Source organism: Scyliorhinus torazame, chromosome 16, assembly GCF_047496885.1.
Source record: "Scyliorhinus torazame isolate Kashiwa2021f chromosome 16, sScyTor2.1, whole genome shotgun sequence".
Classification (NCBI taxonomy): Eukaryota; Metazoa; Chordata; class Chondrichthyes; order Carcharhiniformes; family Scyliorhinidae; genus Scyliorhinus; species Scyliorhinus torazame.
The window spans coordinates 178,489,387-178,516,525 of NC_092722.1; the positions used below are offsets into that span (position 1 = coordinate 178,489,387).

The 27,139-nt window shown below is 47.7% G+C and overlaps 1 protein-coding gene across 9 annotated transcripts in view; it reads right to left on the reverse strand.

The window, feature by feature from the left end:
* Positions 1-27,139, reverse strand: part of LOC140393260 (gamma-adducin-like) — a 308,595-nt gene that overhangs the window by 25,510 nt on the left and 255,946 nt on the right. For all 9 annotated transcript variants that reach the window (XM_072479530.1, XM_072479533.1, XM_072479535.1 and 6 more), the window contains 2 exons: positions 24,152-24,325; positions 22,495-22,752 (listed from right to left, as the gene is read on the reverse strand). In XM_072479530.1, coding sequence (XP_072335631.1) covers positions 22,495-22,752; positions 24,152-24,325 — 432 coding nt within the window. The remainder of the gene's footprint in view (positions 1-22,494; positions 22,753-24,151; positions 24,326-27,139) is intronic.

Below are 27,139 nucleotides of genomic sequence, written 5' to 3' on the forward strand. Positions count from 1 at the left end.
TCGGCATTGTCAGCGGGTCACTATCGCGGGCAGGGGTGGTGATGGTAACCGCAGAGAGCTGGATGCTGGTGCTCCTTAATCTATGCTATAGTCTGACCCCCGCCTGTCTGTAAGTGCTCACTCACACCCATCACCTGCACGCGATGATGCACGCGGACGAATGTGACAGAGGCTTCCTACTGATTGTGCACAAGGGTGTTTATTGTTCAATATAGGTCCCCGCCCTTCCGATGGTGCCTGTAGGGCCCTGGGGTCCACCTTGGGACGGAGTGGCAGCTGGTTCGAGCCCCGGCTGCCCTTGCTCTGCCGCTTCCCCAATATCTGCACCATCATGTTCACGCCTTCGGCGATGCTCCTCAGTGACTGGGACATGCACTGCAGCGCCTCGGCAATGCCCACCTGCGACTGGGACAAGCTCCGCAGCGTCTCAGCCATGCCCATCTGAGAGTGGGACATGTCCCGCAGAACCTCATTAAGGTCAGCCTGGTACTGGGTGATGTCCCCCAGCGAGACAGACATTCTGCCGAGACCCTCAGCCATGGCCGTCACCGACTGCGTGAGGCAATGGACACCTTTAGGGGCTGGTTTAGCACAGTGGGCTAAATAGCTGGCTTGTAATGCAGAACAAGGCTAGCAGTGCGGGTTCAATTCCCGTTCCAGCCTCCCCGAATAGGCGCCGGAATGTGGCGACTGGGGGCTTTTCACAGTAACTTCATGAAGCCTACTTGTGACAATAAGCGATTATTATTATCATTACTAATGGTGCTGATGTTGTGCACCAAGCTCTCCACTGCCGTCGTCACCCTAGCAGTGCTGGCCTCGATGTCAATCTTGCCGGAGACATCTCCTGCGCCCGTAGACTCTGGGACCCCTCCAAGCTGCTATGGATCTGCTGGAGTGAAGCTGACATCTCCCTCTGAATGACCTAGCTGCTCCCTATCATCTCCATCAGCTCCGGAAAACCCTGTTCCAGAGGCTCAGCATCAAGCTGGGACCCAGCTGGGTCCAGGGATCCAGCAGGCCTCCGACTGCTGTTACGCCTGGGGGGGTTTATGCCTCCACCAGATTGTGCCCCAGAAGCCTGTCCAATAACATGTCTCCTCGAGCTGTATGTATCTGCGCTGGTGGAGGGTGGGGATGACAGCTGTGCCGCGACTATAACAGTTGCACCCTCAGAGCTCTTCTCCGAAGTGTTCTCCTCGAAGTCAGGAGAGGATGCAGCCGGGATGGGCCGTCGGTTGGAGGACCTGCAGGAGTTTGGACATGTGGTGAGTGGGAGGGATTGGACAGTCAGTAGGACAATCACTACTCACGTTTGACAGGTCCTGCTGGTGGAGCCCGGTGGTTCCTCACCTCTGCGGGGGTGACTGATCTGTCCTTGGCCATCCTGGTCACCTCCAGGGCCTCCTCCTCGAAGGAGGTGAGGATTCTCAGTTAGAAAATTTTCCGGAATATCACGCCCATAGTGTCAAGACGCAGGTTCATGGGAAGGGGATGGTTAAAGATTTCCAAGATAGTAAGAAGGAACAAAACCAAATCAAAATCACTATTTTTTTCTGAATTAATATTTTGGGTTTTTTGTACAGTGTAATCCATTGCAAATACATTGCAGTTAGGGAGGTGCACAGGATTGAAACGTGTTTAAAAGGGTGGATATAAGCTTACTGTGTTAAGAGAAAATACATCTACTTGGCCAGCTTGGAGTTTGATTTAAAGTCCTATGTAAAATATACAACAAGGCAAGGATAGCTGCAGCAGGGAACCATTAGAATGTTATTGAGAAAAGTTTATACATCTGTGTCCACATCTTAGCCAAAATTCAGCTGAGCCAATAGGAGTTTTGTTAGTACTCAGTCAACCGACTCTGTCCATTCTGCCCAAGGAATGATGTATTCTGGCTCTTGAGATACTGGAAAGCATTGCTGGTGGAAGCTTTGGGGGATTACATAATGTGTTGACCCCACCCTCCAGATGGCGAGCTGAGTGAAAACAAATAGCTTTAACAAGAGGAGCAATCTGGCAAAAATCTGTGAAGAAAAATGTAAGTAGTGTATAAAACTGCCCTCCACCTATTTCAAGAGAAGCCGTAGAATTTAACAATTTTGTGTTTTGATTGTTCACGTAAGTCAACCAGCATATTCTGTAAAATAACTTCATGTTTATAAAATTAAAAAGCTATTGTGAACAGTATTTTACAACTCTGTAAAAATTACAAGGTTAAAAAGTTGGTAGACTGAGTAACCAGCCTTTTTGCAGTCCATCCTTTATTGTCTAACTCTTGGTGCCAAAGGGAACTCCTTTGTAATAAGTCACATTTAAGTAGTGTACTATAATCAGATTTCACCTAAAGTACTTGCACAAGATCTAGGTATCATAGGAAAACACAGACTTCCTTATATTTCTGAATTAACAGATGTGTAAGACAAACTCTGTAGCTGTATTTTCAGTCATTATGAATGACTCACTCAAGTATTAAATATGTAAAAATATTTTTTTTTTACATGAGTGCGATTTGCAGTCAATGTAACAGATATATGCATTGCTCGAACTTGAACCTTTTCTTTTAATAAACATTTTATTAAGGTATTTTTTGGTACTATAACAACAACACAATAAACAATGTACATGAAACTATAAATATAGTGCAAAAGCCGTCTCCCTCCCTTACAGGTCCCACCTTTATTAACCCCCTACTCCAAGCTAAACTAACCCCACCCCACCTTCTGCTGACGATTACGTTTCTGCGAAGAAGTCGACGAACGGTTGCCACCTCCGGGCGAACCCTGACAGTGACGTTCTCAAGGCGAACTTGATTTTCTCCATACAGGGAAAGCTAGCCATGTCCGATAGCCAGGTCTCTGACTTCGGGGGCTTTGTGTCCCTCCAAGCTAATAGTATACGTCTCCAGGCTACCAGGGAAGCAAAGGACAGAACGTCTGCCTCTTTCTCCTCCTGTATTCCCGGGTCTTCCGACACCTCAAATATCGCCACCTCTGGACTCAGCGCCACCCTTATTTTTAACACCGTGGACATGACAACTGCAAACCCCTGCCAAAATCCCCTAAGCTTCAGACATGCCCAGAACATGTGGACACCGTTTGCTGGTCCTCCCGCACATTTTGCACACCTGTCTTCCACCCCAAAGAAGCTGCTCATCCGGGCCACTGTCATGCGAGCCCGGTGAACGACTTTAAATTGTATCCGGCTGAACCTGGCACATGTTGCGGACGTGTTGATTCTACTCAACGCGTCCGTCCATAGACCATCCTCTATCTCTCCTCCCAGCTCCTCGGTCTGCAAGTCCTCTGACCCCATAAGTTCCTTGTAAATGTCAGAGACGCTCCCTTCTCCTACCCACCCTCTGGAAACTACCCTGTTGAATCCCCCTTAGCGGTAGGAGCGGGAAGGTTGACACCTGTTTACGTTGCAAGTCCCGCACCTGCAGATACCCGAATTTGTTTCCCCCTCGCCAACCCAAACTTCTCCTCCAGCGCCCTCATACTCGGAATGCTTCCCTCTATAAACATATCCCCCATTCTCTCAATCCCTGCTCTCCGCCATATCCGGAACCCCCTATCCATACATCCAGGGGCAAACCGGTGATTATTACAGATTGGGGACCAGACCGATGCTCCCTCTGCTCCCACATGTCTCCTCCATTACCCCCAGACTCTCAGGGCCGCCACCAGAGGTGGAGTACCATGCTGGCGGGAACGGCAGAGGCACAGTTATCAACGCCCCCAAACTGGTGCCCTTGCATGAAGCCGCCTCCATACGCTCCCATGCCAACACTCTCCCCCCTCTTCCCCCCCCCCCCCCCCCCCCCCCCCCCCCCCCCCACTTCCTGATCATGGCTATATTTGGAGCCCAATAATAGTTACTAAAATTTGACAGCACCAGCCCGCCCTCTCCCTGACTCCCCTCAAACATTACCTTCCTTACCCGCGGGGTCTTGCCCGCCCAAACTAAGCCGGAGATCACTTTGTTGACCCGTTTAAAAAAGGACCGCGGAAAAAGATGGGGAGACATTTTGAAACACAAACAGGAATCTCGACAGGACCGTCATCTTCACCATCTGCACCCTCCCAGCTAATGACAACGGGAGCGCATCCCATCTCCGAAAATCGTCCTTCATTTGGTCTACTAGCCGGGCCAGATTTAATTTATGCAGCCGGTCCCATTCCCGCGCCACTTGAATGCCTACGTACCGAAAGCTTCCCCCTACTAATCTAAACGGCAGCTCACCCAATCGCCTCTCCTGTCCCCTCGTCTGGACCGCAAACATCTCGCGTTTCCCCATATTTAGCTTATACCCCGAAAACCGGCCCAATTCCCCAAGAATCCTCATTTTTTCTTCCATCTCCTCTAATGGGTCCGATACATACAGAAGCAGGTCGACTGCATACAGCGGGACTCTGTGCTCCATCCCCTCCGGAGCAGCCCCTTCCAGCCCCTTGAGGCTCTCAGAGCAATTGCCAACTGCTCTATAGCTAGCCCGAACAACAGTGGGGAGAGGGGGCATCCTTGTCTCGTCCCCCGGTGCAGTCTAAAATAGTCCAATGTTGTCCTATTCGTCCGTACACTTGCCACAGGAGCCTGATGCAGCAACCTGACCCAGTCAATAAAGCCCCGCCCAAATCCGAACCATCCCAGTACCTCCCACAGATAATCCCATTCTACCCGATCAAAACCCTTTTCTGCATCCATTGCGATTACTACCTCCACCTCCCTACCTTCCGGGGGCATCATGATCTCATTTAACAACCTTCTTACATTGGCCACCAACTGCCTACCCTTAACAAAACCTCATCTGGTCCTCCCTCGAACTTGAATCTTAATGCGAATCGATCCCCTAAAAACAAATTAAATTAGTCTTTGTTGGACATTTACATTGCAGCATTAATTGGAACTATTCAAAATATTTTAGTAGACTACAGCTACTTCAAAGCTCAATTTCATTTATTTCATACTTAGGTCATCCCACAGAAACATTTGGGAGACAGTGATGGTACAATTTAAATTAGAAACAGGTTCAATACTAAAAAGACAAATACAATTGATTTAGGACTTTGCACATCAGGTGGAATAATGGGTAGAACCAAAAGCAACTGTAACTAATTTGATCCTTATGTTTACCTGAGAGCACAAAGATCTAAAGAAATTGTATTTGTACCAACATGTAAGCCCAAATCCAACTACAAGAACACTGCTTCATCAACGTGGATTTATATTTCCCATTTAATGGGAAAAACAAATACAAGATAGGTAATACCAAGCTAGGAAAATTGAGATTAAGATAGGAATAGGAACCAGTCATCAATAGTCAGGTATAGGTTGGTGGGATGCAAGAAATTGACTGCATGGAAGATGATTTCTAATTTAATGTGTTAGACAATGGACAGTCAACATGAGCTGACAAGGATTAATGATAGCTGAGCAAGGCTTTGTGCATACTTAGGTAGGTGAATTAATCAGCTAACCGTCAAGTTAGAGTAATCAAGTTTGGAAGTAACGCGGACATGTACAAAGGTTTTAGCAGCAAAGGGGCAGGCGCTGGAGAGGTTTGTCCTTCTGGGGCAAGGAGACTGAATAGTCTGGTTCAAACTAAGAGTGCTTTGAGAAGAGTCAGGTGTCTGTAGAAGGGAGTGAGGACAACTGATTTAGACTTTTTAAGTTTGTGCTGAAAATAGTTTGGGACATTCAAGATACATGTTGGACAAGACGTCTCACAGCATAGAGGGAATTAAAAAGTCAGCAGAGGCTGTCGAGGTAAACCAGAGTATCACAGTGTGTGTGTGGAAGGTGATCTGGTGTCTATACATCATGTCACCAAAAGTCAGCATTTGAAGGAAAAGAGGAGAGAACCAAGGATCGAATTTTGAAGGAGAGGGAAGAAAAAGTGACCATTAAAGATGTGCTGGCTATGATTAGATGTCGAGGAATGGAACCATGTCAGGCCAGTTAGATGACAGGAGACACATTGAAGGAGGCTACCTTGGATGACCATGTTGAATGCTGTTGAAGGATTGTGAATGGAAAAGCATGTGACCAAAGCCATAAAGGATAGAAACGTAGAAAATAGGCGCAGGAGGAGGCCATTCAACCCATCAAGCCCGCTCCACAACTCATTATGATTATGGTTGATCATCCAACTCAATAGCCTAATCCCGCTTTCCCCCCATATCCTTTGATCCCCTTTGCTCGAAGTGTTATATCTAACTGCTTCTTGAAAACATACACTGTTTTGGCCTCAACGATTTCCTGTGGTAACAAATTCCAAAGGCCGACTCCTCTCTGGGTGAAAACATTTCTCATCTCTGTCCTAAATGGTCTACCCTATATCCTCAGGCTGTGACCCTTGTTTCTGGACACACTCAATATTGGGAACATCCTTTGTGATTTGGTGTAATTTCAGTGCGAGGCAGATACAAGTTGGACTGGTGGGATTTGAAGAGGGAACTATAGGAGAGATAAATGGGTATAAAGTTGAAGAGAACATGTTTGAGGAGAAAGTGGAATTTGAGAGGAAAGAAATCTTAAGCTTGCCATCAAACTTTGCCCAAAGCACTCTTACTGCCTCAATTCCATACTGCATTAGGTAAGCACCAATACCAGTTTGCATTTTGGGACTGACAAAATACTGTCAACCATATATTCAACTTTTTAAATGATTCTCAGTATTAAGAAATGTTAATTATATCACTTCCGGGTGCGGCGATGTGGAGCTAAGCCGCACGAGTCGACAGCTCCCGCTACCACGGACTTTCGGGCTCGCTAGAGGAGCCCCAACGGAACTTTTTTCGACAAAACCCCCTCCAACGCCTATGAAACAGATCCGAAGTGCAACGGCCAGAAAAGTGGCACTGGAGCAACGGGAGAAGCAGGGTAAAAAAAACAAAAATGCGGCGGCCAGGAACAAAGGGGAGCTGCAGGAGTTCATCAAGCGCTGCTTCGAAGAGCAGCGCGAGGAGATGCGCAAGGAGATGCTGGCGCCTATGCTTTCGGCAATTGAAGGACTCTGGATCACCCAGAAGGCCCACGAGGTTAAGGTCCAGGAGGTAGAGAAAAGAGTCAGCCAGAACGAGGACGAGCTCTTGGGCCTGGCGGTGAGAGTGGAGCAGCACGAGGCGCTACACAAGAGGTGGGCGGGAAGACTCGAAGACCTGGAGAACAGGTCGAGGAGAAAGAATCTGAGGATCCTGGGTCACCCTGAAGGAGTGGAGGGGGCCGACGCCGCGGCATATGCGGGCACAATGATCGGGGCGCGGAGGCCCCCCCGGGGTTGCTGGAGCTGGAAGGGGCGCACCGGGTGCTGGCGAGGAAGCCCAAGGCAAACGAGCCGCCAAGGGCGATGGTGGTGAGATTTCACCGGTTCACAGAGAGAGAGAGAGGGTCCTGAAATGGGCCAAGAAGGAGCGTAGCAGCAAGTGGGACAACGCTGAGATTAGAATATACCCGGACTGGAGCACGGAGGTCGCTAAGCGGAGAGCGGGTTTCAACCGGGCCAAAGCGGTGCTGCATCGGAAAGGAGCGAAATTTGGAATGTTGCAGCCAGCGCGACTGTGGGTCACATATAACGGCCAACACCACTACTTCGTAACGCCCGAAGAGGCGTGGTCCTTTATACTAACTGAAAAGTTGGACTCTAATTGAGGGTTTGTGAGGGTGGGGAGTATTTGAGGGTTGAAGTATGATGGCGGTTGTATATAGAGGGGCAAGCATGCGCAGGGAAAGTTATATGGGCTGGGGACGAGAGACAAGGCCGCAACAGAAGCTGCGTCAGGGGAGGCGGGGCAGGCTCTGGAAAGCGCGGGGTTTTTCTCCCGCGCGCGGGAAGAAAGGTGGGAGGGGGAACGTAGGAACGTCTACTGATGGGGAGATTCCCACACGGGGGGGGGGGGGGGGGTCAAAGGGATGGTGGGGGAAGCCGGGGTCAGCAGGCGTCAGCTGACTTACGGGAGTGATATGGGGGAGCAAAAAAGCTAGACAGGGATCTAGCGGGGCGGGGGGGGGGGGGGGAGGAAACAAGGTTGCTGCTGCACTGGCCGAAAGGGAATGGGATTCAGAAGAGGTAGCCGGGACGGAGGTCCCCCGGTTGGGGGCCTGGAGGGTGAGGGAGACGCGGATACGGGACTGGCCCAGAAAAGGAGATGGCTAGTCGGCGGGGGGGGGGGGGGGGGGGGGGACTGGACACGAAAAATAGAGGGGTGGCAATTCTGGTGGGAAAACATGTGTCATTTGAGGCCAAGACTATCGTAGCGGACAATGGAGGGAGATACGTGATGGTGAGTGGTAGGTTGCAAGGGACGTGGGTGGTGTTGGTAAATGTATACGCCCCGAACTGGGATGATGCTGGATTCATGAAGCGCATGTTGGGACGCATTCCGGACCTGGAGGTAGGAGGACTGATAATGGGAGGGGACTTTAATACAGTGCTGGATCCAGCACTAGACCGCTCCAGATCAAGGACGGGAAAGGCTGGCGGCGGCCAGGGTGCTCAGGGGGTTTATGGACCAGATTTTGGGGGGGGGGGGGGGGGGGGGGGGGAAAGAGTGGACCCATGGAGGTTTGCAAGACCGCAGGCCAGGGAATTTTCTTTCTGCTCCCACGTGCACAAGGCTTACTCCCGGATAGACTTCTTTGTGCTGGGCAGGGCGCTCATCCCGAGGGTGGAGGGGACGGAGTATTCGGCCATAGCCGTTTCGGACCACGCCCCGCACTGGGTGGAACTGGAGCTGGGAGAGGAGAGGGACCAACGCCCGCTGTGGCAGTTGGATGTGGGACTGCTGGCAGATGAGGTGGTGTGTGGGAAGGTAAGGGGGTGTATCTGGAGGCCAACGACAACGGGGAGGTGCGAGTGGGGGTGGTATGGGAGGCGTTGAAGGCGGTGATCAGGGGAGAGCTAATCTCCATCAGGGCTCATAGGGAGAAGACAGAGGGCAGGGAAAGGGAGAGGTTAGTGGGGGAGATTTTGCGAGTGGACAGGAGATACGCAGAGGCCCCGGAGGAAAGATTACTTGGGGAAAGGCGGCTCCAGACGGAGTTTGACCTGTTGACCACGGGTAAGGCGGAGGCACAGTGGAGGAAGATGCAGGGGGCGACCTACGAGTACGGGGAAAAGGCCAGTCGGATGCTGGCACACCAGCTCCGTAAGAGGGCGGCGGCGAGGGAAATAGGGGGAGTCAAAGATGGTGGGGGAGCCATGGCCCAGAGTGCAACGGAAATAAACAAGGTATTCAAGGCCTTCTACAAAGAACTGTACAGATCCCAGCCCCCAAGGGGGGGGGGGGGGAAGAGGGGTTGAGAAGATTCCTGGACCAACTGCGGTTCCCGAGGGTGGAGGAGCAAGAGGTGGCTGGTCTGGGGGCACAAATCGGGTTAGAGGAGCTGAGTAAGGGTTTGGGGAGCATGCAGGCGGGGAAGACCCTGGGGCCGGACGGGTTCCCGGTGGAGTTCTATAGAAAGTATGCGGACCTGTTGGCCCCCGCTACTGGTGAGGACCTTTAACGAGGCAAGAGAGGAGGGGACCCTGCCTCCGACAATGTCGGAGGCGACAATTTCCTTGATTCTGAAGCGAGACATGGACCCACTGCAATGTGGATCGGACAGGCCGATTTCGCTCCTCAATGTGGACGCTAAGCTATTGGCAAAAGTGCTGGCCACGAGGATTGAGGACTGTGTCCCGGGGGTGATACATGAGGACCAGTCGGGATTTGTAAAGGGCAGGCATTTAAATACGAATGTGCGGCGGCTCTTAAACGTGATAATGATGCCATCGGAGGAGGGAGAGGCGGAGATAGTGGCAGCCATGGACGCGGAAAAAGCCTTTGACCGAGTAGAGTGGGAGTACCTCTGGGAGGTGTTGCGTAGGTTTGGGTTCGGGGAGGGGTTATTAGCTGGGTTAAGCTCCTTTACAGCGCCCCGGTGGCAAGTGTGGTGACGAACCGGCGGAGGTCGGAGTACTTTCGGCTGTACCGAGGAACGAGGCAGGGGTACCCTCTGTCCCCCCTGTTGTTTGCATTGGCGATCGAACCCTTGGCCATATCACTGAGGGAGTCTAATAAATGGAGGGGGGTGGTCCGCGGGGGAGAAGAGCATCGGGTGTCGCTATACGCGGACAACCTGCTGCTGTACGTGACGGACCAAATGGAGGGGATGTTGGAGGTCATGCAGACTTTGAGGGAGTTCTCGGGCTATAAGCTCAATGTACGGAAGAGCGAGCCTTTTGTACTACAGGCAGGGGACCAAGAAAGAGGGATAGGGGACCTACCGCTGAGGAGGGCGGAGGGGAGTTTTCGGTATCTAGGGATCCAGATAGCCAGGAGCTGGGGGGCCCTACACAAATTGAATCTGACGAGGTTGGTGGACCAAATGGAGGTGGACTTCAAAAGATGGGACATGTTGCCGCTCTCGTTGGCGGGTAGAGTGCAGTCGGTAAAAATGGTGGTCCTTCCGAGGTTTTTGTTTGTGTTCCAGTGCCTCCCCATCGTGATTACCAAGGGCTTTTTCAAGAGAGTAGGTAGGAGTATTATGGGGTTTGTGTGGGCGAACAAAACCCCGAGGGTAAGGAGAGGGTTCCTGGAGCGCAGTAGGGACCGAGGAGGGCTGGCGCTGCCAAACCTAGGGAGCTACTACTGGGCAGCAAACGTGGCGATGATCCGTAAGTGGGTTATGGAGGGAGAGGGGGCGGCATGGAAGAGGATGGAGATGGCGTCCTGCAAAGGAACGAGCTTGGGGGCGCTGGTGACGGCACAGCTGCCGCTCTCGCCATCAAAGTACACCACGAGCCCGGTGGTGGCGGCAACGTTAAGGATCTGGTGCCAGTGGAGACGGCATAGGGGTGCAGTGGGAGCCTCGGTGTGGTCCCCGATCAGGGGTAACCACCGGTTTGTCCCGGGGAAGATGGACGGGGGCTTCCAGGGCTGGCGGGGATTAGAAGAATGGGGGATCTGTTCATCGACGGGACATTTGCGAGCCTAGGGGCACTGGAGGAGAAGCTTGAGCTACTCCCGGGAAATGCATTCAGATATATGCAGGTGAGGGCCTTTGTGAGGCGACAGGTCAGGGAATTCCTGCTGCTCCCGACACAGGAAATTCAAGACAGGGTGATCTCGGGTGTATGGGTCGGGGAGGGCAAGGTTTCGGCAATACACCAAGAGATGAAAGAAGAGGGGGAAGCGCTAGCAGAAGAGTTGAAGGGTAAATGGGAGGAGGAGCTGGGGTAGGAGATCGAGGAAGGTTTGTGGGCTGACGCCCTGGGTAGGGTTAATTCCTCCTCCTCATGTGCCCGGCTCAGCCTGATACAATTTAAGGTGGTTCACAGAGCGCACCTGACGGGGGCGAGGTTGAGTAGGTTCTTTGGGGTAGAGGACAGATGTGGAAGGTGCTCAGGGAGTCCGGCGAACCATGTCCATATGTTTTGGTCATGCCCGGCTCTGGAGGGGTTCTGGAGAGGAGTGGAGGGAACAATATCTCAGGTGGTGAAAGTCCGGGTCAAGCCAAGCTGGGGGCTAGCAATATTTGGAGTAGTGGACGAGCCGGGAGTGCAGGAGGCGAAAGAGGCCGGCATTCTGGCCTTTGAGTCCCTGGTAGTCCGGCGAAGGATCTTGCTAATGTGGAAGGAGGCGAAGCCCCCTAGCGTGGCGGCCTGGACAAACGACATGGCTGGGTTCATAAAGTTGGAGAGGATTAAGTTTGCCTTAGGGGGTCTGCGCAGGGGTTCTACAGGCAGTGGCAACCGTTCCTAGACTACCTCGCGGAGCGTTAGAGGAAGGTCAGTCAGCAGCAGCAGCAGGGAACCGGAACCGAGAGATTGCCTGAGGGGGCGGAGGAGCGGGGGATAACATGGAGGGTGGGGGAAACTGGCACGAATGGGCGAGAGCCAGTGTATAAAGCTATGTAAATATATCATCTTACCATGTATATACCTTGCTCAGGGCGATTTTTTGTTATTTTGTTACGGGGGGGGGGGTTTATTGTTTGTAAGGGGAAAAAAATTGTTTTGTTGAAAAGCTTTAATAAATATATTTAAAAAAAAGAAATGTTAATTATTATTGGGCCAAGGGAAAATATACGCTCAATAGGAGGAGTGCAGCTCTTAGCAAACAAACTGTGACTGAACAAAATAAATACAGAATATAATAATTGTAATTTTTCAGTATGCACAGAATTTCTAGAGTACAGAGGAAGACTATTTGGCCCATCGAATGCACCGACCCTTCAAAAGAGCACTCAACCTAGGCCCACTTGCCCTATAACCCTGCGCATTGATCATGGCCAATCTACCCAACCTGCAGAACTTTGAACACTAAGGGACAATTAGGCATGGCCAATCGACCTAACCTGCACATCTTTGGACTGTGGGAGGGAACTGGAGCACCCAGAGGAAACCCATGCAGACACGGGGAGAATGTGCAAACTCCACACAGACACAATCACTCAAGGCCAGAATTGAACCTGGGTCCCTAGCCCTCTGAGGCAGCAGAGTGTGTCACTGTGCCGCTGTTGTTGAAAATATTACTGTGGCCATTAGTCTTTGCCTTTATAATGGCTCAGCCTCTACCAGTTCTGACATTGTCCAACAATGGTCACGATCTCTAAATACTCTGAGCAAGTTGGCATATGGCGCAGTGGTTAGCACAGGGACCGCAGCGCTGAGGACCCGGGTGTTCTAGGATTTGACCCAGCGACAGTGAAGAAGTGATGATATAGCCAAGTCAGGATGGTGAGGGGCTTGGAGGGGAACATCCAGGTGGTGGTATGCCCAAGTATCTGCTCCTTTTGTCCTTCTAGATGGTAGTGGTCATGGGTTTGGATGGTCACTGCGGGTGAAATCCTGCAGTGCATCTTGTAGAAGATACACACGGTTGCCACTGTACATCGGTGCTGGATGGATTGAATGTTTGTGGAAAGAATAACAATCAAGTGGGTTGCTTTGTCCTGGGATGGTGTTGAGCTTCTTGAGTGTTATTGGAGCTGCACTCATCCAGGCAAGTGGAGAGAATTCCATTACACTCCTGGCTTGTGCCTTGTAGATGGTGGACAGGCTTTGGGGAGACAGGTAGTGAATTACCTAGCCTCTGACACGCTCTGGTAGCCACAGTATTTATATGGATAGCCCAGTTCAGTTTCTGGTCAATGGTAATCCCCAGGATGTTATTGGTGGGGGATTCAGCGATGGTAATGCCACTGAATGTCAAGGGGTGATGGTTAGATCCTCTCTTGGAGATGGTCATTGCCTGGCATGCATGTTACTTGGCACTTGTCAGCCCAATCCTGTATATTGTCCGAGTCTTGCTGCATTTGGACATGGACTGCTTCAGTAGCTGAAGAGTCACAATGAAAATTGAATGTCACAAGTAGGCTTGAAATGAAGTTACTCTGAAAAGCCCCTAGTTGCCACATTCCAGCGCCTGTTCGGGGAGGATGATACGGAATTGAACCGTGCTGCTGGCCTGCTTTCAAAGCCAGCGATTTAGCCCTGTGCTAAACCAACCCCTATAATGGTACTGGTAATTGCATAAAGAGATTCTAGATGTGAAAATGTGCTAATACCAGGTAAATTAAAGAAAACTGGAGGCTATCAGTCTACGAGAAACATAATTCAAAGCCAAAATCAAAGTCAAAATTGAGCTGAGGACACAATTGGAAAATAAAACTATAGAAATGACAGGAATTAAAAGTAACACCTCTATTGAAGTCAAAGCATTTTGAACATCACAAAGGAAACAATGTAATCAGATCTATGAGATGAAGTCATGTCAAAATGAATACTTCGTTGGATTAGACTATTTAGATCAAAGTTCCCTTTTACAATCAAAGAAAATAAGAGTTACTTTACAATAACATCAAAAAACCTAATTGTTAGAAAGCAAATATAAACCTCGAGACCAGGGCAGGAACTATCAGAATCAGATTCAGAACCAGAACAAGAACCAGAGTTCAGAGGGAGAGAGAGAGAAGCAGAGGAGGAACAAGCAGCTAGACTCAGATTACAATCAGCTCGGCCATGGGAAATGGACAGGGCAGAGCAGCCGAGCTAAAATAGCTGATACATCTTAAGAAGACCAGACTTTAAAGAAGATTGATTGTCAAGTTGGGCCTGAAGGTCCCTTCAACCAACCAGAAGCAACATCTTTTTACTTTTCTGTAAAGACAGTGATTGCATCTTTTAAAAAAAGAAAAAAATATATAATAATAAAATAACTTAAAAGTTTTATCCTGAAATAGTGGTTATTCCCAAGTCTACTTTACTTACTTAGCAATGCGGGACCCAGGATCGATGCTACTAAGTGGTAAGTAGATGAAATCTTCGGTGAAAGTATGGGTTATACCGGGGGATAACGTGAAAATATAGTTTGACCTGAATAGCACCCACTGAAGCTTGCATCGGAGTCGGGGAGTGAGAATCCCTGATCACCATTTAGAATGTCGGCCCCTTTTGGTATAGGGGGACTTCTAAGAATAGTGTTGAGTTTTCAAAAACAATTTGTTGAATAATTCAGAATGCACGAATAGCTACACTAACAACCAATTTAAGGTAAGTGTCTGTTCTGATGATGCCAACTTCGATGATGACACTTCTGACATATCTGCCCTTTTCCTTATAAGGAGTCCACCCCCCTACATTGGGGAGACTAAAAGCAGACTTGGTGACTGCTTTGCAGAACACCTTTGCTCAGTCCGCAAGAATTACCCTAACCTTCCTGTTGCTTACCATTTTAACTCAGCATCTTGCTCTCATGCCCACATATCCATACTTGGCCTGCTGCAACGCTCCAGCGAAGCCCAATACAAGCTGGAGGAGTTGCACCTCATCTTCCAATTAGGCATGTTACTGCCCTCACTGTTTACTTTCTCCGAAATAAAAACTCATATTTTTTGTCTCAGTACAAAACATTGCCTTCCTCCCACACCGGCCCATCTACTTCTAGTTCTTAAATTATTTTCATATCTCTGTTGCAATCTCTCCCAGCTACAGTATAATACCAACACATTTTTCCTCTCTTTTGGTTCCAATGAAAAGTCAAACAGACCCGAAACGTTAATTCTGGTTTTCTCTTCTTAAAATATGTTGCTAGACCTGCTGAGATTTTCCAGTATTCTCTGTTTTTGTCACCAATTTAAGGTAATAAGTTGAGCACGTAAAACAGTTCATTTATGCTTGCCAGAAGCAAAATTTACATGTAGGGATATGATCTTTGCAAAGAAAAGGAAAATTTTCAACTGTGTCCTTTTTTTGAATTACACAGGAGCTTGGGGAGCCTAAAGTTCCTGTTCCTTTCTCCATAGCAACACCGTGGCCAATCAGAGTCAAATTGCCATCCATTTGGCACATCTCTTCTGTGGCATAAAATGTGATCGTTTGAAATTTGGCATTCTTCTGTCTTTGTTATCCGTTCAGGGGATGCAGGCATCGCAGGCTGGGCCAGCATTTATTGCCCCATCCCTAATTCCTCTTGAACGGTTTGCTAGGCCATTTCAGAGGATATTTATTTCCCATCCCATTTAAGAGTCAACCACATTGCTGTGGGCCAGACCGGGTAAGGATGGCAGGTTTCCTTCTCTAAAGAAAACCAGATGGGTTTTTACGACAATTGACAATGGTTTCATAGCCATCTTTCGACTTTTCAGTCTCGATTTTTATTGAATTCAAATTTCACCATCTGCCATAGGGATTTGACTCTGAGTTCCCAGCGCATTCTCCTAGGTCTCTGGATTCTAGTCCAGTGACAATACCACTACATCACCTCCTCCCCAAGTTTGTCCTGATGACTACAAGATGAATAGCATCAGCAAAATATCTCTCTTTTCAGCAGTAATTAGAACAGTCTTGAAATCACTTTCTGGTATCATGTACGTATTTTTTATTTTATGCTTGGTGTTGAAGGGATGTACAAAGGATTTCAAAATGCCAGAGAAAGCTGCTGGTAGAAGTTCAAAAACCTTACTGAGAAAGTTAACAGGTAAATATGTAATTGATTAGCTGAAAATTCTATTAACATTGTTAAAATCCCCATTGACCTAAAACATGAAAAGGATTTAAAACCTAAAACAACTATAAATAAGTACATCAAGTAAAAATAATGTTAGATTTTAAAACATCAATTATGAATTTTTCCTGCAAAATCCATGCCGTTGGCCCAGATTACAATATTGTGTCAATTTGGATTCATTAGAGTCTGACAACGGATAAAAAATGAAGTTGAATTACAGCATTTATCAGATGGAGACGCATGCTTAAAAAGAGCATTGGGATATTAAACTAGATTCTATTTTGCCTGTAAGCTTCTAAATTCTTACCAGAACTAACTAGTTTATATTACATTTACTGTTTCCGACATCTGACCCATTTGTTTAACCTAAAATATCACACCTATGCAAGAGAAGTCACAGCAGGGACCTCCCACCAGAGAATGGATAATAAGACGCATGACTGATTGTGGATAGCAAATACAGATGGTGTTCTTACATGGGAGACTGATGCCCGGACTATTTTGACAAGTTAAAAGTATGAAGCAAAGTAAATATGAGAAAAATATTTCTTCCTCTGTAATGCTATTAAATCAGTGTAGCGCTTTTATGCAGCTGACACGGAGAGATTGCACAATTCAATTCCAATTTCTCACAATAAAATCAGATACTTAACCATTTTTATAAACAAAAAACACACTAACCCACCTAAATTTATATCTTTAAACAGATGGATTCGGAGACGTTAAGTCAAAAGCGCACACATAATCACAGCTTCAAGACTGAAAAAACTATTTAAAGTTTTATATATTAATTTATACAAGAATTTCATTTAAATAGTTATGGTTTCTAGTAATTAATTTTAACTTAAGGTTTAGAAAATGTGGAGGCTTGCAATTCTGGCATCAGTGCTCTGATGAAGCCGCAGGAACCTTCACCTCTATTCTGCCACAGTTTACAAGAGGTTTATTGTTTTTCTTATTTTTTCCAATTAAGGGAAAATTAGTGTGGCCAATCCATCTACCCTACGCATCTTTGGGTTGTGGGGGTGGGTCCCACGCAGACACGGGGAGAATGTTCACGAGGTTCATTGTTTTAGCGCCGAGTGTACACAACACAATGAAATGAAGGGACCATAGAATCCCTACAGTGCAGAAGGAGGCCATTCAGCCCATTGAGTCTGCACTGACCCTCTGAAAGAGTACCCACTCAAGCCCACTCCCCTGCCCTTTCCCAATAATCCCTTAAACTAATGTACACATCTTTGGACACTAAGGGGAATTTTAACACGCCCAACCACCTATCCTGTTCATCTTTGGACTGTGGGAGGAAACTGGAGCACCCGGAGGAAGCCCACAAAAACACGGGGAGAATGTGCAGACTCAGACAGCCTTCGCAAGGCCAGAATTGAACCCGGGTCCCTGGCGCTGTGAGGCAGCAGTGCTACCCACTGTGCCACGTTGCCCCCCCCACCCCCCCCCTCTATAGGTATATCTTGGGCGCCTTTGAGGCAATTGAGAAAAGTAGCATTACAAAATCACTCCATGCAGTCTCTCTGGCACAGAAGATAAATATTTAGGGTTTTTTGTTCATCCCTTTTATAATTGAGTCAAAAGCTCACCAATTGCTGCTAAATATCCATTGGGTCCAGTCCAACCACGGCGTACTCCTGGAGCGTACTGGTACGCTTTATCTAATTCATGCTCAATAGCTTCAGATTTATTTCCGACAATCTGTTGTGATAAAAGTCTGAAAGGCATATTAGTGCCTCAGGACATTTTACTGTAAAGGCACTATATAAATACAAGCTAAAGCCTTCATAAACAGATTTTAGGATTTATCTAATAAGACTGATATTAAAGGTGCACGGTGGCATAGTGGTTAGCACTGCTGCCTACACCGCTGAGGACCCAGGTTCGATCCGGGCCCCAGGTCACTGTCTGTGTGGAATTTGCACATTCTCCCCGTGACTGCGTGGGTCTCACCTCCACAACCCAAAGATGTGCAGGGTAGGAGGATTGGCCATGCTAAATTGCCCCTTAATTGGAAAAAATATATAATTGGGTACTCTAAATGTATGTAAAAAAAGACTGATATTAATGGAATTGCGTAGAGTGAAAATGTTTTAATTCCAGGTCTCTCACAATGTAATAGTTTAGAAATAAAATCCTACAAGTCTCCTAGCTGGTAGCCAACTGTATGGAGTTCTTTACTGACTGAAACCATAATAGATAGGGTTCCAAGTGACAGCTTTCCGCACAGAAATTAAAAATCTGATTACTTTCACCTAGCTGAAGATGCAAGATTTCAAAGTAACTGATAATGAATACATGACATTGTAAAGAACTTACATAGCCCATAGTCTCTCATTTATACCAGGGCTTCCCAAACTTTAAGCCACGGAGCTCCAAGTGCTTTAGGGAACCCAAAGCATTCTTGTGGTAATACCAGGTATTGCGGTACCGGAGAGGTGGATGACCATTGGCTAGACCCAGGAGTCTACCATTGGCTGATGTACATAGCTCCGCCCTGAGAGGCGGAGTATAAGAACCGATGCCGTCCCAGCAGCCTTCACTTTCTGTATCAAAGCTGCCGGGGAACAGTTCTAGCAGATTAAAGCCTATTAGTTATGACTCACCTTGTCTTGAGAGTAATTGATTGCGCATCAATTTAATCTGCTACAACTTCAGTTGAAAGGATGGATCTCCGTATCAAACCCGAGTGCCTTCAGCTCAGCCCCCACGCGGACAACTCTGCTGCTATCTTCAAATATTGGCTGGCGTGCTTTAAGGGCTACCTCGACACGGCCGCCGACAGCCCCAAGGAGAGACAAAAGATGCACCTTCTACGCTCGCGGGTCAGCCCTGGGATCTACCCTCTGATGATCCAGTCCACAACCATCCCCCTGTCGACGGAGGCCCGCCAGGCCTTCTGCCGCATCAAAGCAGACATTGCTAAAGCCACGATGCGCGCCATCGATGAGTCCCTCCCCTTCCAGGTCGAGAGCGATGTGTCCGACGTAGCTCTGGCGGCCACCCTCAACCAAGCGGGCAGGCCCGTGGCTTTCTTCTCCCGTACCCTCCATGCTTCCGATATTCGCCACTCCTCGGTCGAAAAGGAGGCCCAGGCCATAGTAGAAGCTGTGCGACACTGGAGGCATTACCTGGCTGGCAGGATATTCACTCTCCTCACGGACCAACGGTCGGTTGCCTTCATGTTCGATAATGCGCAGCGGGGCAAGATTAAGAACGACAAGATCTTGCGGTGGAGGATCGAACTCTCCACCTACAATTACGAGATCTTGTACCGTCCGTGGAAGCTGAACGAGCCTCCTGATGCCCTGTCCCGCGGCACTTGTTGCCACCGCACAAGTGGACCACCTCCGATCCCTCCACGAGGACCTCTGCCACCCGGGGGTCACTCGTTTCTTTCATTTTATCAAGACCCGCAACCTGCCCTACTCCATCGAGGAGGTCAGGTCCATCACCAGGGACTGCCAAATCGGCGTGGAGTGCAAACCGCACTTCTCCCGGCCAGAGAGGGCGCATCTGGTAAAGGCTTCCCGTCCCTTTGAACGCCTCAGTCTGGACTTCAAAGGCCCCTTCCGCTCCACCGACCGCAACACTTACTTCCTGAACGTGATTGACGAGTACTCCCGGTTCCCATTCACCATCCCCTGCCCAGACATGACCACAACCACCGTCATCAAGGCCCTCCAGGGTATCTTTACACTGTTCGGTTTCCCCCCATACATTCACAGTGATAGGAGGTCCTCCTTTATGAGTGACGAACTGCGTCAATTCCTGCTCAGCAAAGGCATCGTCTCGAGCAGGACGACCAGTTACAACCCCCGGGGAAACGGGCAGGTTGAGAGGGAGAACGGCACGGTCTGGAATACCGTCCTGCTGGCCCTACGGTCTAGGAATCTCCCAGTCTCCCGCTGGCAGGAAGTCCTCCCGGTGGCCCTTCACTCCATCTGGTCACTGCTCTGTACTACCACAAATCAGACACCTCATGAACGTCTCCTTGTTTTCCCCAGGAAGTCCTCCTCCGGGACCTCGCTCCCAACCTGGCTAGCGACACCTGGACCCATCCTGCTTCGGAAACACGTGAGGGCGCACAAGTCAGACCCGTTGGTCGAGAGGGTCCACCTGCTGCACGGCAACTCCCAGTACGCCTATGTGGCGTTCCCTGACGGCCGCCAAGACACGGTCTCCCTTCGGGACCTGGTGCCCGCCGGAGCCCCACGCGCACTCGCACCAGTGCCCACACCCCCACCCTCCCCGCAGCACCTGACCGGAGGGTCAGTACTCCCGCCGCCCCTGCCTAGGCCCGAACAAGCACCGACGCCCCCTACGGGCAGCCCCCCTGCCCATTTTTCGCCCCAACAGCGCCACCTAGGGGCGACGAAGCTGCCTGGGAGGACGGCACCACATTCCCGGAGTCGCAACCGCCGGGACCCCCATCAGGATCACCGCCGAAGCCCAGACGCTCCAGAAGGACGACCAGGTCACCCGACTGACTGATTGCTGCACCATGAACACTTTGCTATTACCTTTGACATCACGGCACCTCCATACCTGGTCCTACCATGCAAAAGGCGACATTAACGCTGGCCATCACCCCGCTGGGCTCTTTTTTAACAGGGGGTAAATGTGGTAATACCAGGTATTGCGTACCTGAGAGGTGGATGACCATTGGCTCGACTCAGGAGTCTACCATTGGCTGATGTACATAGCTCCGCCCTGAGAGACGGAGTATAAGAACCGATGCCATCCCAGCAGCCTTCACGTTCTTTATCGGAACTGCTGGGGAACAGTTCTAGCAGATTAAAGCCTATTAGTTATGACTCACCTTGTCTCGAGAGTAATTGTTTGCGCACCAATTCTCATAATATTATTGCCCCTTTTTCTGCTGCGAAATAGGTGCAAACCCAGGAATTTATAGAATCCCTATAGGGCAGGAGGCATTTTGGCCTATCGAGACTGCACCGACACTCCAAAAGAGCACTCTAACTAAGCCCATGCCCATGCCCCATAATCCCACGCATTGGTCATGGCCAATCTACCTAACCTGAAGGAGAAATCAAATGTAAACAAGTCTTTTCTAGTTATATCTTTGCATATATTAGGAATTAGTATACATTCGGCAGCTACATACCCCCCTCACATTAAGCCCTAGCCAAGCCACCCTGCCATGGCCTCTTAACATTAACCGCTGGAAGTAGTACTCGATTTTGGAGTGGGTAATGTAAAAAGTTCTCTTATTTAAAAAAATTGAAGTCTTACGTTTTGTCATTTTTACACTTACACACACCCCCCTCATCCTCTCATATACGCGCATCCTCTCCCCTCTGCACACACCTTTTCTCACTCACACATGCACTCCCCTTCTCTCTCCGATACACAAACACTCTCCTCTCACACACACACGCGCACACCCCTCTCCACTCACACGCACACCCCTCTCCACTCACACTCACACGCATCCCCTCCCCTCTCACTCATACATGCACTCCCTTCCCCTTCTCTAACACATGCACTCCCCACCCCCTCTCTCACACATGCACCTCCTTCCCCCTTTCGCACATGTACTCCCCTCTCTCCTCGCACTCACTCCCCACCCCTGCATTCATGCACGCATTCCCTCCCCTCTCTTGCACTCATACACGCAGTCCCCTTCCCCTCTCTCACACACGCACTCCCCTCTCTCGCTCACACGTACTCCCATCCCCCACACTTCCCCCTCTCTTACTCACACATCCCTCCCCCTCTTACACTCACTCACCCCTCCCACTCTCACCACACGCATTCCCCTCACACATGCACTCGCCTTCCCCTCATACCCAGAATCCTCCCCATCTCAGACTCACGCATTCCCCTCCCCCTCTCTTGCACTCACACGCACTCCCCTCCCTCACACTCCCCTCCCTCACTCCCCTCCCTTCTGTCACACTCACTCCCTCTCTCACACATGCACTCCTCACCTCCTCTTCAGACATGCACTCTCCTCCTCCTCACACAAGCACTCGCCTTCCCCTCACACTCACAGACGCTCTCCCCTATCTCAGACTCACACACACTCCTCTCCCCCTCGCACTCCCTTCCCTCTCTCTCACAATTAGATGAGTAGTTTAGAATCAAAGCTTCTACACTGCGGTTCTGATGTTTGTAGAGAATGCTTTTCCTCAGTATTAATCTTTTATAATCTTTTCCATGCTAATGTTCATTTTCAAAACTACTCCTCAAATATGATTTCCCATTGTAAAATATTCTCCAGCTTTAATTTCATACTTGCTTGCATTCAGTTTATTTCATTGATTGACATCTGAATAGGAGTAAGACAATTGTTTATGGCTTCAATTAATTTGCGTTCTACGATAAATCAATGACATTTTCCGGATTGTGAACCGTTGAAGACTTATTCGACTCATTAATTCAAAAGGAAATGTGGTTTAAACATAGGCTGAGTTATTTCAATTTTTTTAAAAGAATGACAGAATATTTTAAAACTAATACTTACTGTGGTTTTTGATCGTGGGCTGCAGTCACCAGTTGGAGATTCCTCTGGGACATTGACCTTCATGTAAGTGTTTGGAGTGTTCAGCCATCTTGTCTTTTCACGCTGCTGTTTCTGTGCCAGGAATTTGAGGGGAGAGCATGGCAGAGCATCATCTTCAAAAGAAAATGCCGTGACAGTTGCAGGGATTTCCACCTCACTCTTGTGTCGGAGTTTTGCTCTCAGAATAGGGTGCCTGTAAGTGTAGCCTGTTCTGTAGCCCTGTGGAGAGAAATGAAAGGGGATAACTGAATGGACATTTTTTTTCCTACCGGTACAAAATTACCAAGAAAAAGCAGACAAACCAGCCAATGATGCAGACAAAAATACAAAATCCAGAAGAGGTCATGGAAATAACATGGCAATTAAGGCTCAATTTCATGCAAACAGCATTAAAAGTTTGAGTCCCATTCAGGTATTAACATACACATTTGCTATCTGTTAGTAGGATGATGATGATATTAAAAGTGAGTGTACTGCAGAAAAATGCAATGGCATATTATGTTTCAGGATTATCCAATTAACCAAACAAATGAAAATTGGATTTGCAATAACAATGCATAATTGTGTCTGTATATTTTACATTTTCTCATAGGTGAATAAGCATGTTTTAAAAGTTGTATTGATATAGTTATGTCACCCTGGGTTCCTCAGATTTCAGCCTCCAGCTGCCTTTCTGACTTCTGCAGTGATTCGTTGAAAGAGGCCAGGGCGGCTGCCACCACCGACTTCACCGTCGTCATCAGGTCCTTCTTGATGGCGTCCCCGTGTTTCAGGAGCTCTACCAATTGCCCTATATGCGGGTGGGCCAGCATTTGTGTCGGTGACTCTGCCATGTCTTGCTCAGACTCGCTCCTCGTGTCCGCCGCTGCAGCCTTCCTTTCCCGGCTTTTGCAGCACCCATTTCTCTTTTGTGCTCCTTTGCTGGTTCGGGGGCATTTCCTTGGGTTTCGGGTGAGGGTAGGGAGAAAGGTTTTGATCGACTTAATGGTCAATATTTGGGCAAACAGCACCCACGTTGATGTCTCCCAGGGGAGAACCACCTCTCATGCGACTGCTGAGCACATCCCTGCCACTGGAAGTCAACTCTGACTAAATAATATACTTGAGTCCTGGAGTGGGGCTTAAATCCTAAGCCTTCCAACTCAGTGCAGGTGTGCTATCACTAAATCAAAGCTGACTCCTTTCATTGTAATATAAACCCAGTTCTAATCCTGCCAAATATAAATGCTCTAGGGACAACTCAAAACCAAGATTTTACTCAGCTCATTAAAATAGGCACAACAAAAACTTGCAATTTTTAAAATCATGCGTCACTCCTATAACTTTTTTTTCACACTTTACATGTCATGAAAGACGTCTCATGGTTTGGCAGAAAATAGTGAACATTAAGTAGAAAGGAAAAATAAAAATTTTATTATGTGGAAAGGCAGAGCAAATTGGCATGGTAGTGGCTGCAAGAATTGCTGCAAGCAATGAAGCAAAGAACATGGAGCATTCCAGGATTGAAATGAACCAAGGGTTACTGTTGGGTATATGGCTGAAGGAGGTCATGGAGATAGTCGGGTGAGGCCTTGGAGAGATTTGAAAGCAAGGATCAATATCTTGAAAATATACACACCAGATTGTCCAACATTCTCATCATAGCTTCAAATTCTTGTTCTCCAACTCTCCACTTCTGTGCAACTCCCATATTGATTCCATCAATAGCTACTTTTTGCGTGTAAGGTTTGAATTTTTCCAGATCCAGTAGCAGTAAGTTATCCACGCCACCTGCACTTGACAAGGCTCGGACCTGCAAATAAACCATTTAGTTAAAAGCGCACAGATCACTCCCCGGTTTTAAAACAATCAAATCTGCACTGACCCTCTGAAAGAGCACCCTACTTAGGCCCACACCCCTGCCCCATCCCCATAACCTCACCTTAGCTGCACATCTTTAGACACTAAGGGACAAATTAGCATGGCCAATCCATCTAACCTGCACATTTTGGGACAGAAACAATACTTTGAGAACCATTCTTCAAAATATTTTCACTGACTGAATCATTAAAAAAAATATATAAATTTAGAGTACCCAATTATTTTTTCCAATTAAGGGGCAATTTTGTGTGGCCAATCCAACTAATCTGCACACCTTTGAGTTGCGGGGGTGAAACCCACGCAGACATGGGGAGAATGTGCAAACTCCACACGGAAAGTGACCCGGGGCCGGCATCGAACCCGGTCCGTCCCTCAGCACCATGAGCCAGCAGTGCTAACCACTGTGCCACCCCTCACTGTCTAAATCATAAACTGCAAGTACCCAGACGTTTTGTAACACACTGCAAGATCTTAATAAAAATTTTCAGATCACTCAAGACATCACTTCACCCACAGATTAGAAATTTACTGAAATTCTGTTCAGTTTACAGTTTAATACAATAAGAAGCATTGTTTGCCGAAAACAGTGAAATATTTGTAATTAGTGGGCCAATAGAAGTATAAAACTGCAAAATGGTTCATTACTGTAATAAGCACTGATGATTTTACATCTATTCAGATAATTTCATACAAAGAAACTCCTCTTTTTCTAAAAACTTCTAAACCAATTCTATTCATCAATTTCATTTCAATAGGTTGCATTGTATCTGGGCCAATTATGATTAATTACTAGGAGTGAGTTGAATATAAAGGGAACTTTCTTCTGACAGAGATTCACAAGTGCTATAATTGTTGACTTAATGATTTAATATGTTTTCCTTTAAACTGTGCAGGTGATTTGAATGCATGTTCCCCAAACTGATGTTCTACCTTTCCAAAGATTTCTGACTGTTTCATGCTTGGTAAAGGCTCATAAAGTTGCCAGAAGTAGTAGTAAACCTGAGAGTGTGGTTTTTAGAATACAGCAAAGGCCAAGAAACTGATAAAAGGGAGAACAGAATATGAATGTAATACAGCAAAAAATATAAAAGTGAAAGTTTCTATAGATTTGGAAAAAGGGAATGTTTGCCTAAGACAGGCAGAGTCAGGAGAATTCATAATGGGGAATAGAGAAATGAGAAAGAAGCTAAATGATTACATTGTGTCTGTTTTCACTGAGGAAGATACAAGAAATGTAGAGGTCCAAAAGATTAGGGAGAATGTGGAGTTGAAGGAAATATTATACATCCCAGTATGTTGAAAGAGGTTGCTATAGAGATCGTGGATACATTGGTGATCATCTTCCAAACTTCTACAGATTTTAGAATGGTTCCTGAAGATTGGAAGGTAGCAAATGTCACCCCACTATTTAAGAAGGGAGAGAGAAAACAAGGAACTTACAGACCTGTTGGCCGTACATCAGTAATAGGAAAAATGCTCGAATCTATCATTAAAGGATGTGATAAATGGATACGTGGAACAATTCTGATCTGATTGGGCCTAGTCAGCATGGATTTACGAATGGGGAAGCACATTTGATGAACTTGGGAGGTTTTTAAATATGTTACGAACAAACTGATGGAGTCGATGGTCACAGTATATTTGGATTTTCATAAGGCTTTTGATAAAGCCCCCCGCAAGATTTTGATGAGTAAAATAAAAGCACTTGGGACAGGAGGCAATACACTGGCATGGATTAAGGATTGGCTAACAGGCAGAAAACAGAGGGTAGGAATAAACAAGTCATTCTCATGTTGGCAGACTGTGGCTAGTGGGATACTGCAATGATCAGTACTGGGGCCGCAGTTGTTCACAATATATATCAATGATTTGGATGGGAGGATGATAGAATGCCAGGCAGGAATGTGTGTTGTGAGGAAGATGTAAAGTAGCAACAGGAGGATTTCAACAGGCTTGGTGAGTGGGCAAGAGCATGGCAGATGGAATATAATGTGGAAAAATGTGGGGTAATCCACTTTGGTAGATGGAATAGATGTGTAGAGTATTTCCTACAGTGCAGAGTATTTTCTAAATGGTAAGAAATCCAAGAGGATGAGAGTACAGGAGTAGTGAGATTTTTCTTCAATTGTATAGAAGCTTGGTTAGACCGCACCTGGAGTATTGTGTACAATTTTGGTCCCCTTACTTCAGAAAGGATATTATTGCCATAGAGGGAGTGCAATGAACGTTCAACAGGCTTTTCCCAGGGTTGGCGGGACTGTCTTACGACGAGAGATTGGACAAATTGGGCCTGTATTCTTTAAAGTTTTGAAGAATGAGAAGTGATCTAATTGAAACCTACAAAAGAATAGACGGGGTAGATGCAGGTAAGTTGTTTCCTTTGGTTGGGAGTCTAGAACCAGGTGCCACAATTTCAAAATAAGGGGGATGCCACTTAAGACCGAAATGAGGAGAGATTTCTTTACACAGCGGGTTATGAACCTTTGGAATTCTCTACCTCAAGAGGGCTGTGGATACTCAGGCATTGAGTAAGTTTAAGACGGCGATTCATAGATTTCTGATTAACAATAACTTAAAGGGTTATGGAGATAGTGTGGATAAAAGGCATTGGAGTGGCCGATCAACCATGATCGTATTGAATGGTGGAGCCGGCCCAACGCGCTATATGGCCTACTCCTGTGTTCCTATACGCATGTTTCATACGTTTCAGTCTGATACAGTAACTAAGGCAGTGCTTCAAATGTGA